Raw genomic sequence first — 13,886 nt, 5'->3', positions numbered from 1 at the left:
CAGAAAAAACCCTCAGATTTCTTTGCTTTTGTACTTCTTTGTGTCTGATTTTCATAATTCTTCCATTTCAATCTATACCCAGCAGTCGATTCTTGAAACTGCCCACATGCCCCATTACAGGAGCGCCTTCAACCCCCAGTTTGTTGTTACTAGTAGGCATGGCCAGAAATCCAGACACCTCATCTTGCAGAACTAGACATATAACATAGTAACATCAATAGGCTTTGTGGGAGGGCCTAAGAGTCTCTGGAGCAAGGTATATGAAGGGTTTTTTTTAATTGCATGAGTTCTGACAGCTATTTTAAAAAACTTAGAGGCCACAAATGTTTGTTTTTAAGTTCACAGATAAGGAAGTTACTCTGATTTCCTTCAGTGTTTCCCAATGCAGACTCTATTAGCATGCAGGATGAGACAATTCTTTGTACAGGCCTGTCCTACTCACTGCAAGACATTTAAAGGTACACATATACAATGGAATATTACTCAGCCATTAAAAAGAATGAAATAATGCCATTTGCAGCAACGTGGATGGACCTAGAGATTGTCAAACTGAGTGAAGTAAGTCAGACAGAGAAAGACAAGTATCAAATGATATCGCTTATATGCGGAATCTAAAAAAAAAAGATATAAATGAACTTATTTACAAAACAGAAACAGACTCACAGACTTAGAAAACGAACTTATGGTTACCAGGGGGGAAGGGATAGTTAGGGAGTTTGGGATAGACACGTACACACTCCTATATTTAAAATGGATAACCAACAAGGACCTACTGTATAGCACAGGGAACTCTGCTCAATATTATGTAACAACCTAAATGGGAAAAGAATTTGAAAAAGAATAGATCCATGTATGTGTATAACTGAATCACTCTGCTGTACACCTGAAACTAACACAACATTGTTAATCAACTATACTCCAATATAATATAAAAAGTTAAAAAAATAAATAAAGTTCCTGGGCATTAAATGCCACCAGCACCCTACAAACATTAGTAACAAACCACCCAAAATTCCCAAGTATTCCTATATGCTACGATTGCTCAGGAGTAGGGCCAGTTCAAAGAAGACTCCCAGACCCATACTTAGGCGTGCCCATATTCTATACCTAAGCTTACTTTCCCCATGTTTATTTCTACTAGAGATTCCAAGGAACCAGTCTGGACAAAAACAGATATCCTCTGCCCACAATCCCATTTTACCAAGATCAAACTTGGTAAAATCAAAGTGTCAAGCTGATAACATTAAGAATAGCAACCAAATCCCTAAACCTCTTCACCAACTTACCTGCATGCGGTTTCACCACTCTCAGGACTCTGCTTGTCCCAAGGCAAAGGCCAACTTGACAGACCAAGAGTACATAAAAGAAAGCTGGCAGATCTGAGATGTCACTGCAAACTCTTTGATAAGAGCCCTTATCACAACTGGAGTCCCTCTGGAAGAACATTCCTTAAAACTGTCCAGGCGGGTTGGGGGAGTGGGGATGGGTTGCCCCTTTCCTGACTTTCTCTCCTGACTTTCTGCAGGCAAGTAATCAAATACAGATGTTTCTGTCCTCAGCTGCTTCAGCTCTCAACAACCACACCTTCTCACCTCCACTCCCCACCTCTGAAGGGACAGCATTCAAACACCTCTGTGGAATGCTTTGGCCATTCAGTTACTCTAAGATAGATATTAATGTTTTCTCAACTCCAGAGGGTCAAAGACAAACTCCAGAAGGTCACGAGTTTCCTGCAGATGTTCCATCCTCCCTCAGTACGAAGAACAAAAGATGTATGTAAGTGTTTTGTGTCCCGTATCACTTTGTATGTGTTTAAGAAGGCAGCCACCCACAACACTGTAAATCAACTATACTTCAATTGAAAAATACAATAAAATAAATAAAATAAAAATAAAAAAGAAGGCAGCCACCAACTCAGACAATCAAAGAAACTCTGTATCAACTGCCTGCATCATTCACTTTTGGACTGATTTATATACCGTTTCACACTCTTTCCTGAGGCTTACTGTAATGGGTCAGAGGGATGGATTCTGGAGCCAGACCGCCTTACTAGCTAGCTGTGTGACCTTGGGCAAATTACTTAACTGGTCTCTATCTCAGTTTCTTCATGGATAAAATAAGGATGACAATAGAACTTACTTCCTAAGGGTGCTGGGAGGATCAGATGAGTTAACACCACAAAGCCATCAGAACAGCACCGGTCACAGAGGGAGCAATGGAACTGTGCATAGCAAACACCACAGAATGTAGCTGCCATTGTTACTGTGGTTGTTCCTCCTGTTTCTCCTTCTACATCACAAATTCCTTACGGGCAGGAATTCAGAGAACCTATATTCATTTTGTGTTTCCCATGGCAAGGAAAAGAATGAACTCCAAGAATAGCTATTGAGTGCCAACTGCATAAGTATCAATGTACCAAGTGCGGGAAATATAAAGATGAGTAAGACATGATACTTAAAGTATTCAAGGTCAGAGAAAGACCCTGTAATCATGAAACAAATACTTAATGATGTAGTACTAAAGTGAGGTGAGGATGAACCGTGTTAGAAGCAAAAAAGAGAGGACGAGCTGCTGAGAGCAGGACTGTCAAATCCTTGGAAGATGAATAGTTTATTCACTAAAGAAGGGAAGATATTTCAGGTAAGGGAAAGAGTATATTACACAGACACCAAGTGGAAAAAGTTCACAGTACGTTCCAGTAAAAGAGCATAGTCCAGGGTAACTGAAACACTTGCAAAGTGGGGAAAACACAGACTGCACCTATATTGTAACGTTATTATGATACAATGTTAAGGAATATGAACTTTTTCCCATGAGCAATGGAAAGTCACTGATGGCTTTGAACACTGTAAAGATATGATCAACTTTTTTTTTTTTTTTTAGGAAAAAAATATTTGGAAAGATAAATGGAACAGCACCATGAAGAAGTGATAAGAAGGTAGAAGACTACAGACAGCACTACCAGTTTGAAGGTAACTGTTGTAGTCCAAGGGAGAAATAATAAGGGTCTGAACTAGGATTACGAAGAGAACTTGGATTTGAGAGATACTTCAGAGGGAGAAAGGGCAGGGCTTTGGGACTGGCCTCTGGCCAGGAAAAAGAAGAGGTAAGAGTCTGGGTTCTCATTTAATGGTGATACTTTGCACCAGGCAGAGCAGTTAGTGGGCACTCCTTAAACACATGTTGAATGGAATTAAATTTTATTAACCTGATAAAGAAGTTAACTAAGTTATGTTAGCAAGTTAACCAAGTAATGAATTACTAAGCATCAATATATCCAAGATAACCACATCCTTGAAATAAAAGTGGAAGAGAAAGATTAAATGAAAAATTACATACTGGTTGATAGCAAAACTACAGAGTTATTTTTAAGACAAAGAATGAAATCATGATATCAGAATTTTCCCAAAGCGTGTTCCACAGAGCCTTGGTCCCAAAATAAATACCATGATAAAACAGTTCCCTGGTCAAACACATTTGGAAAATTTTGCACACAACAGTCACGCTTAAAAATTTACCATTAACACTACCATAAAATATACTCTGAAAAGTCCCATGATTTAAAAAAATTAATTTGAATGAAGACAGAAGTTCCCAAACTTCTGACCGTGGGATATTATATTTTCTAGAGACCCGGTGTTCCTGAGGACATGCTGGAGAACAATACCTCGCAAAAAAGTACTTCAAGTAGAAACCTAGAGTTGCAGTGGAATCACGAGAATATATTATAATCTATAGAAGTGCAAACATACAAACCTTCAGGTGAAGTTTTTGAAGAATTCGGGTGAGCAATCGTGGAAATCTTCCTGTATCTATTTCATTTATCAGCGACACTGCTTTTTTCATGCTAAATAAATTCATAAAACAAAGTTTTAAAATGAGTTTTCCCCACGTGGTACTGTAGTTACCGTAAGTACAGCTGTCTGTAAGTTTTCATTTCGACAACTCTGCTTGCTACAAGGTAAGTCTGAGTAAAATAAAGAAAAACAGGTGATGGCCAGCAAAGGCAGGACGTTTCCAAAAGATACCCCCAAAAGTACTTCTGTTGAAAAGGTCTATTTGGCAAATTTTCTCTTTCTTCTGGGCAAGGCAAACTCCTAGGAGAAGCCTGCACTCTGTGGGGAATGGTATTAATTTAGGAGTGAAAGTTTATGTATCCACTTAACTCAAAACAGAACTTTGAGAAGAGTGGGAGGAGGGAATTGGCAATTACACCAAAAATAGAAAGAAAAGACTGCTGCATGGCAGGTAATGGAAAAAAAAACAAAACAAAACTACATACAATATCATTTGGGGTCACTAAGTACACAGCTGTTTTAAATCCCTGTTTCAATTGTAATAATCAACTTAAATTATGTGATAAGAACAATTCTACTGCACCACGTTGAATATGGTTTACTGATGTGATGTGTTACCCAGGACACTGGTGTGAGAAAAGGAACTGGCTGTCAGAACTCAAGTAATCAAAAAAGTTAAAACTTCAAAATGACAACTCTCTTCTTCAAAAAGACTCCTGTCCAATCTAGACACAAAGTTATTCTCCAGCCTCAATTATTTGCCTGTATACTTCCGCACTTTTCTGCATCCACACACCACCTGCACTATTATTTATTTTTCATTAAATGGAGTCATTTTTACTTAAATAATTTTATTTTAAAGCATAAGTTTACATCACCACTATAGACAGCCGACCTTACTTACCTACCATAAACAGAAATGAACTAAATAAACAAATGAATTCAAAAGAAATCAAATGAAAACAAAAGCAATGTTACTAAATTCTGTCTAGATACTGTTACAAGCCAAAAACTCCTGGCCTGAGGCCTAGTCTATCTTGATTGAAAAGGTATATTAACGCGTGTTAGGTATTCAAGACCATCCGGGACCAATGGGAGACTTTCTCATAATCAGGAGGTCTGAAAGAGAACTGAAAACGGAAACGGAATACTTTTCCACGTGATTTCAGTTTTACTCCAGGATGGCCTGGGTACCTGCGATACAGCCTCGGGGAACGGTGACACTGACCACACACTGTCGTACTGACCTCAGCTGCCCAGGCCCACTGTAAGCCCACGCAGGTGAACTACCGTGCAGGTGGAGGCACCCGCAGTCTCGCGCGCTCCCGCGGGGCCCGCACCGCGACTCTGCCAGCCCCGCGCCCGCCCCTCCGGACACCCGCGGCCCCGCACCTGCCCCTCCGCCCCGGCCCCCCACCCGCGCCTCGGTGACAGACAGCAGCAGCACCCTTACGCCTGCCCTGCCCGCGCTGCTCCCGTGCCCAGCCGGGGTTACCTGGGGCTCTCCCGCAGAATCAGCGCCGCGGACGCCGCCATCGTCGAAGCTCCCTGGCCCCGCCGCCAGGATCAGCTGCCTGGAGTTCAACCAATGGCCGCGGCAGCGGCGGACGGCAAGCCGGAAGGCTCAAGCCGCGCAGGGGCCGCGCCGCTCCGGTCCTGCGGTCCTGGAGGGGCGAAGGGGCGTCGCCGTCGTCCTCCCCGCCGCTCCCGCCGTTCCGAGTTAAGGCTGTACATATATTGATTTATTTATATGTACATATTTGCCTATTTTATATATATACGCATACCTGGATATGGTGTGGCTATTTTTATGTATTATGTAGGTAGTGTGTGTGTATAAACATATACTTTTACGCTTGCGTGCATATACACATACTTTTTTTTTGGAAGAAAAAGTTTAAGCACTGCCCGCGGTGTCTGGCCTGCGCTGCAGATGGGCAGGCGGTGGAACGCGCTCCCCGAAGGAGCCCAGGGCCAGCTCCACCCTGTACCCTGCGCCACCAGCCCTTCCAGTATCTACATCCCTGGAGCTCTGCAGTGCCCCACGCGGAGCCTGGGCTCTTTGTACTTTTATTCGTTCAGTAGTGTTCTCTGAGCACCTACTGTGTGCCAGGCACTGTGCTAGACACTCGGGATACAAAAAGACCAAAATTCCTGCCCTTGAGGTTTGCCAGCAGGTAAATGGGCAAGTGTTCGTTGCGCCTTTCTTTGTGGTCGGGCACTGAGCTAGGTACTGCAGAGTAGCGGAGATGAATCGCCGCAGAGAATGCGATTAAGGACGTCTCAGGAGAATAGAGAGACAACGCGGGTTCAGGAATACCTTTGTCTCACTTAGAGAAAAACATGTAGTGCATTAAGGGGATTCAGAGCTGGGAACAGTGATAAGGCATCCAAGGTTGGATCAGGAAAACTTCCTGGGACAGGTGGCATGAAGAAGCCTTGAATGATAGGTTGTGGCATGTACATTTAGTCTGGTGAGAAATGGGGAGCCATTAAATGTTTTCAAGCAAAGAAATGTTTGTGAGAACTCTGTTTGTTTGTTTGTTGAAGATTACCATAAGCAGAATGATTATTGGATGGGAAAGAGGTAAGCAGGAAAGCCAGATAGGGAACTACTGCAATCATCTATGGAAAGCAATAAAATCCTTGGTACTAAAATGGCATTGGAGAATGAAAAGATAGTGGATGAATTAGAGTTACATTTCAGCTGTAGAATCTTCAGGAGCTGAGAAAAGATTGGATTTAATTTTCGTACCCAATTATGTTTTACTTAAATTATTATTTACATTAGTTGGCATTCCTAGAGCAGCCCTGAAACATCCTAACTGAAAGGAGAAGCCAGATTGCAAATTAAAAGTGAATAATCCCCACATGGATAATTGAGTCAATTATACAGTGTATTGAACACATACAAATACATATGGTTCCACAACACTCCACACATTTCCCAATTTGTGCAGCATCTGAAAAAAATGTACGTGGATCTACATAAATTATAGGTGTCTGATACAAACACAGATTACCTTACCTGGCACATTAATAGAGTCCCAGTTCACTCAACTTTTGAATCATTTCCCTTTTGTCTTGATTCATTGCCTGAAGTAGAGCCACAAACCAGGTAAAACTATTTTGAATCTCTAGGAGGAGGAGGTGAAGTTTACCTCCTCTTCAGTTCCCTTCAAAACTATAGCTAGGATTTTGAGCCAAAGAACCTCAGGGTGGTTTGAGCCCTGAATCTGTGTAACCTGGAACAAAGCACTCTACCTCACCAAGTTTCCTCTTCCTGATCTGCAAAATGGAGGTGAGAATAATGTCTGCTCCCCTGGGCTGTGGTGAGAATTAAACGGCCTGATGTGTATGTGCAAGAATCTCTCTATCTTCCCTTATAAAGCAAAGCACAGACTTCCAAGATTTTAGCAAAACGGTGTCCAGTGGACACAGAGGGCCTCTCACTATATTTCTCTTCATTTTCACTGATGGGATGATCACTTCTTTTTTTTTTTTAATATAAATTTATTTATTTATTTATTTATTTTTGGCTGTGTTGCGGTCTTCGTTGCTGCGCACGGGCTTTCTCTAGTTGCGGCGAGCAGGGGCTACTCTTCTTTGTGGTACACGGGCTTCTCATTGCAGTGGCTTCTTTTGTTGTGGAGCACGGGCTCTAGAGTGCAGGTTCAGTAGTTGTGGCACACAGGCTTCGTTGCTCCACAGCATGTGGGATCTTCCCAGACCAGGGCTCGAACCCATGTCCCCTGCATTGGCAGGCGGATTCTCAACCACTGTGCCACCAGGGAAGCCCTGGGGTGATCACTTCTTATTACTACTTTTTCCTATAAAGGCTTGATGCAGTGAATAATTTCAACCCCTAAATGAGACTATTACCCCAAATATTTCTGTAGTCTCTGGAGTATAGGCATACCTATCCAAAGCTACAAGTCCTTGTAGTTGTCTTCCTGTTGCCACCTGCTGGAGAGCAGGAAATGTACCTCCCGGAGGCATAATTCCATAACCACACTTTACTCCTAACCCCCAACTTGTCAACCCATCTTTATGATAGATCCAGAGCCCAGATCTGTTGCCCCTGATCTATCAGGGCTCCTAAACATGCTCAGTGCCCTGAAGTTTCTTCCATACCCTTGCCTTTATTGCAAACTTCTGCCAAATTCACCTTTTTTATTTTCTGTGTTAGTCTGGGTTCTCTAGAAAACAACCTGAGTTACATGCTGGTGTTTCATTGGGGCCTGTAATTGTAGGGAAGTAGGAGTGAGGGCAAAGGGAAGGAAAGGAGGAATGAAGGGAGGAGGAAAGCAAATAAAAGGTGGCATGTTATCCAAATTGTTACAGCTTCAAAACCCAGCTTATTTCTCAGAGAGACTATTTCAAGTTGCTGTATCTTGCAACAGCAAAGAGATAGCAGGAGGGGGAAAAATTTTGTCTGCAAACTCTTTCCAACCTGCTGTCTTTTTTTGGTCCAAATTTGTCCTATGGTTCACACCTCCCCTGAACTCCTGGGGTATGTCACCTGGCACCTCTAGGCGGCCACTGGAAAATCCAGAGCTTCCATGAGTCGGGTAGAGTAGCAACTGAGTCTGGAGCTGTAGAAAAGAGCCCTCGGCTCAATCCCTGCCAACACCCATCTCAGATGTCTCCTCCCCAATCCCTGCCCCACCAAGGCTGGCAGCAAGTGACAGGAGATCTAAGACCACGGGAATAATTCAGCATTCCCAGGGGTCACTTTACTGGGAAAGTCAAGCAACAGGCTGAAGCCTGGGATGCGGTGGGGTGAGCATATCTGGGGAGGTACATAGCCTGAAGACAGTTTTACTCCTCAAGTGGAATCTCAGCACAAGAATTGCTTGTGCCCTGAGTGCTTCAGCTCTTAATCGATGCAGCTTTTTCAATTCACGTGTGCCTAGTTGTTTTACCAAAGTCTGTCAGAACACAGGTTGGAGTGAAGTTGGTGACCACCCTCCCCTCTGTCTTTAGAACTAGGTGTGAACTTTGTTTGTCCCATTTGGAGCACCTCCTTTTTGTGTTTTTTTTTTCAAGTTTGTTTGTTTTTGTTTTTTTTTTTTGATATGGACCACTTTTAAAGTCTTTATTGAATTCGTTACAATATTGTTTCTGTTTTATGTTTTGGTTTTTTGGCCGCGAGGTATGTGGGATCTTACCTCCCCAACCAGGGATCGAACCCACACCCCCTGCATTGGAAGGCAAAGTCTTATCCACTGGACCGCCAGGGAAGTCCCTGGAGCCCCTCCTTTTTGATGGGTTCCTTCCCAAGGGCCCCATGGCAGTATCCAGCAATGTGGCCTCAGTCTGCACCCGCCTTCTCCCTACTAGGCATGATTTATATCTTTAACACTCAATGAAGTAGAGCCAAAGTCTGGGCCTCCTTTTTCCGGAAGTCTCCTCCAACGCTTAAGAAAACCCCGGGTACATCAAGGAACCCAGCCCAAATCCATTCCTCAACATTCCAGCCACAAATGTAAATGATTATCTTTGGAGGAAAGGTAACACCTACTCAGCCATCAGAACGGTATCTGAGCCCCAGGAATCTAGTCCAGCTGAAATGACCTTTTAAGTAAGCTCTTGATATATACTGTCAAATTGTGGTGGTGGGGGGGGGGGTGCCAGGTATAAAGGATTTTATTACATACCCAGATTATTCTGGCAATGGGTTAGCTAAGTATCTGGCTCAGTACCCTAACGCTATGAAAGTCTGCAGTCCTACAACTCACCCTGAGTTTCTCAGGTGAGCTATCAAAGGTAGTTGAGAGTCACATCAGGGCAGAGGACTGGAGCTGCCTGCCACTCATGGCCTATACCCAGACGACTGGCAAATACAAAAGTCACATTCAGCTGCTTTGTCATGCTCGCTTGCAGAAGCCATTGGCCCAGTTTTCCTCCTTCCCTCCACCTCCCCGTCTCCACACCAGCATCAGTCACACTTTCCAGCCCTGTTTTTAGCTCTGTTGTCAGCACTTACCTCGTAAGTGTGAGTGAATCAGCTGGGGTGTAACTGAAGAACAGCCTTCTACGTGGTAAACGTGTAATTGTTCCACATTTTCTCCCCAGATTCTCAGGGGAATGAAGTTTTAAAATCACATATTCTAATTTATGAGTTGGTTATGTGAATGTTCCTGTTTAATGTGAGATACATTAGGAATCAAGAAAGCATAAACATAAAGTCTTCTCTGAGTATTTGCATACCAGGCTGTGATGTGGAAAGGAAGCAAGAAGCTTAGAAAAAAAGAAAAGAAGGAATGGTATCAAGGGTGCAGGCCACATTTGTCCATACAAACAGTATTTATGTTCACCCACCCTTAACTGAATGGAGGGTGGGGAAGGGAATGGGAGGGAAACTTTTATTAAAATGTAACAAAAATATACTTTGTGATATATGAACAGATCTCTGTTCTAATCTATTCTCCAACTTAAAGTTGCAAACCATCTCAAATTATCACCCTTCCATTTTAATTTGTACCTAATTTCCTTCACTCAACCTCTCAGAGGCCTGTGCCATTAACAGGACTGATATTTACACATAGGATGTGTGAAACATTGAATGGTTTCTTCAGTAATTTTCACCGGGGAGCACAGTTTGAAAAGAATTAAATGGTGCTTCCCTTATAGACATGTCCACGGAGGCACAATTGCAGATTCCCCTTTACCCAATGACTAGGAAAGGAAATAAAAACAGTAAACACCACAAATAGGCAACTGGAAGAAAAGAAAACTACCTGTTGACAGCAAACAAAGGAAGAAGCATAGCTTAACAACACACTTGAAAAAGCATCTGCCAAGAAAAAAAAGAATGTCTGCTTTGGCTAAGCTGTATCTTAAAGGTGAGCCCCGCACTGCTGAAACAGTACTAGGAAAAGAAGGCATCCACAAAGCCAGGAGAATTCTCCTACCCCGCACCTTAAAGAGGAGCAAAAGTGGAGGGGGGTAGATAGTCAGCCCAAGGGGAGTCACGGGACATCCTTGGAGAATGTATGTCTGTGAAGGCAGGTGCAGGATGCCACAGAGGGTGGAGGAACCTCCAGGAGTCAATCTTTTGGTGCCCCTGGGGGAGGGGAAAAGTAGAACAGGCGGAAAAAAAACAAAACTATATCTAATATCCCAAATGATGAATGTGGAGCTGGAAATCTGAAGAGAAAATAAGAAAAGCTATCCTGAGGAAAAAAGCCAGTGGAAAAGGTTACATCAGAGCTGCAGTGAAAATAGCCTTTCTTCCACCCCGAGCTCCCCACCTCATTGTTAACACTGGCTGAAACCCACGGGCACCCCAATCCTTCCCCCCATACTATGTGGAAATGAAAGACTGAAACAGGGGTGTGAACAACCAGGGCCGACCCAGGAGGAATCAGAGGCTCTGTGGTGCCACAGTTAGTGAAGGTTTGTCCCCCTTCAGGGACTGGGCATGCCCCTACCAAGTGGAGTGAATCCTGATACAGAACAGTTAAGGGAACCTCAGAGTTGAGACAGCGAAAATTAAATCCACCAACAAGTGCTCAGTCCCAGCTTCCCTCACTTAAGCTTTTGTAGGAAGAAGAAGAAGGAGGAGGGGGAGGGGGAGGAGGAGGAGGAAGGAGAGAAGGGGGAGGAGGGGGAGGAGGAGCAGGAGAAGAAAAGTAGATAGAATACAACTCTGAGCCACTGGGATGGAAAAACAGATCTCACGCCAACAGGCAAAGGAAGTAAGGTGATTAGGCACTACATCAGAGACAACAGAGGTCTGGCCAGAACTGTCCACGCTAAACATAAATAGGATGAGAAGAAAGGGCATAACAACTATGCAATCATCCTACAGAAAAAGAGAGGTATTCAGCATACAAGAAACAGATGAAAAGTTCAACCTGGAATAAAACATAGCCTAAGAGACAGAAGAAAATGCCACGTGATTGCTCAAGATAAAATTTAAGACGAGGGGCTTCCCTGGTGGCGCAGTGGTTGAGAATCTGCCTGTCAATGCAGGGGACACGGGTTCGAGCCCTAGTCTGGGAAGATCCCACATGCCGTGGAGCAACTAGGCCCATGAGCCACAATTACTGAGCCTGCGCGTCTGGAGCCTGTGCTCCACAACAAGAGAGGCCGCGATAATGAGAGGCCCGCGCACCGTGATGAAGAGTGGCCCCCACTTGCCACAACTAGAGAAAGCCCTCACACAGAAACGAAGACCCAACACAGCCATAAATAAATAAATAAATAAATAAATAAATAAATCCAAAGTTTAAAAAAAGAAAAGAAAAAAAAAAACCTAAATTTATAAATAAAAAAATTAAAAAAAATTTAAGACGAAAATAAATTCAGTGGAACAAGAGCTAAAAGACAACTTGATGAAACAACAAAATTAGATGTAAAAGGCATGGCAAAACCAAAGAAAGAAATTGAGGACTAAAAGCACACCATCTCCTAATTAATAGGTAAATAAGAAATGGAAAGAAACAGACTAGATACAATTGCAAATTGAATTACTGATAGAAAGAAAGGGCTATTTATAGCAAAGGCAAAGGAGAGAGACAAGCACAAAGTAGATACTGAGAACAAAGAAAAGCCAACCTGAGGACAACTGTGTCCCCGAGACAAGAACACAACAAAAAGACACAAAAAGACATTCAATTACTGTAATAAAGAGTCTGACTCCATTTCGATGTGACTGCTGACAGCTTTCAAGCCCCCATCACTCCCTCTTCCCTTCTGCCCCACATCTGGGCAAACTGATGAGGAAGCCCGGTTGCTCCCTCCTTAGGCCCTGGCAGGATGTTCAAACCACACAAGCCCCTGCCTGTGTGGGGGAACCCTCATCCCGGCCCCGCTCCCTGAGCACCATAAGACCCCAAGCAGGTCACACTCCCTGCTCTCTCCAGCTGTTTTCTGACCTGCTGGGAGCCTGTCCTGCTCACCCCAGAAAGCCTCATGATATGAGCAATAAACATTTTCATAGCTTCTTGGAGTGTGCGTGTGGTGCCACCAGTCTTTTTTTTTTTTTTTAACATCTTTACTGGAGTATAATTGCTTTACAATGTTGTGATAGTTTCTGCTGTATAACAAAGTGAATCAGCAATATGTATACATATATCCCTATATCCCCTCCCTCTTGCGTCTCCCTCCCACCCTCCCTATCCCACCCCTCTAGGTGGTCACAAAGCACCGAGCTGATCTCCCTGTGCTATGCAGCTGCTTCCCACTAGCTATTTTACATTTAATAGTGTATATATGTCCATGCCACTCTCTCACTTTGTCACAGCTTACCCTTCCCCTTCCCTGTGTCCTCAAGTCCATTCTCTATGTCTGCGTCTTTATTCCTGTCCTGCCCCTAGGTTCATCAGAACCTTTTTTTTTTTTTTTAGATTCCGTGTATACATGTTAGCATACGGTATTTGTTTTTCTCTTTCTGACTTACTTCACTCTGTATGACAGACTCTAGGTCCATCCACCTCACTACAAATAACTCAATTTTGTTTCTTTTTATGGCTAATATTCCATTGTATATATGTGCCACATCTTCTTTATCCATTCATCTGTCGATGGACACTTAGGTTGCTTCCATGTCCTGGCTATAGTAAATAGTGCTGTAATGAACACTGTGGTACATGACTCTTTTTGAATTACGGTTTTCTCAGGGTACATGCCCAGTAGTGGGATTGCTGGGTCCTATGGTAGTTCTATTTTTAGTTTTTTAAGGAACCTCCATACTGTTCTCCATAGTGGCTGTATCAGTTTACATTCCCACCAACAGTGCAAGAGGGTTCCCTTTTCTCCACACCCTCTCCAGCATTGTTTGTAGATTTTTTGATGATGGCCATTCTGACTGGTGTGAGGTGATACCTCATTGTAGTTTTGATTTGCATTTCTCTAACATTAGTGATGTTGAGCATCCTTTCATGTGTTTGTTGGCAATCTATATATCTTCTTTGGAGAAATGTCGATTTAGGTCTTCTGCCCATTTTTGGATTGGGTTGTTTGTTGTTTTCATTTTGAGCTGCATGAGCTGGTTGTATATTTTGGAGATTAATCCTTTGTCAGTTGCTTCGTTTACAAATATTTTCTCCCATTCTGAGGGCTGTCTTTTCGTCTTGTTTG

The 13,886-nt window shown here is 43.1% G+C and overlaps 1 protein-coding gene across 12 annotated transcripts in view; it reads right to left on the bottom strand.

Annotated features, from left to right (window-relative positions):
- Positions 1 to 5,516, bottom strand: part of COMMD10 (COMM domain containing 10) — a 267,062-nt gene extending 261,546 nt beyond the window's left edge. For all 12 annotated transcript variants that reach the window (XM_082378465.1, XM_082378464.1, XM_082378459.1 and 9 more), the window contains exons 1-2: positions 5,293 to 5,516; positions 3,757 to 3,847 (exon numbers count right to left, since the gene is read on the bottom strand). In XM_082378465.1, the coding sequence (XP_082234591.1) occupies positions 3,757 to 3,847; positions 5,293 to 5,333 (132 nt within the window). In that variant the 5' untranslated portion in view covers positions 5,334 to 5,516. The remainder of the gene's footprint in view (positions 1 to 3,756; positions 3,848 to 5,292) is intronic.
- Positions 5,517 to 13,886: the final 8,370 nt, after the last annotated feature.

This window comes from Balaenoptera borealis (assembly GCF_965194805.1).
Source record: "Balaenoptera borealis genome assembly, chromosome: 2".
In the NCBI taxonomy this organism is placed as follows: domain Eukaryota; kingdom Metazoa; phylum Chordata; class Mammalia; order Artiodactyla; family Balaenopteridae; genus Balaenoptera; species Balaenoptera borealis.
This window is presented reverse-complemented; position numbering and strand designations above follow the sequence as displayed.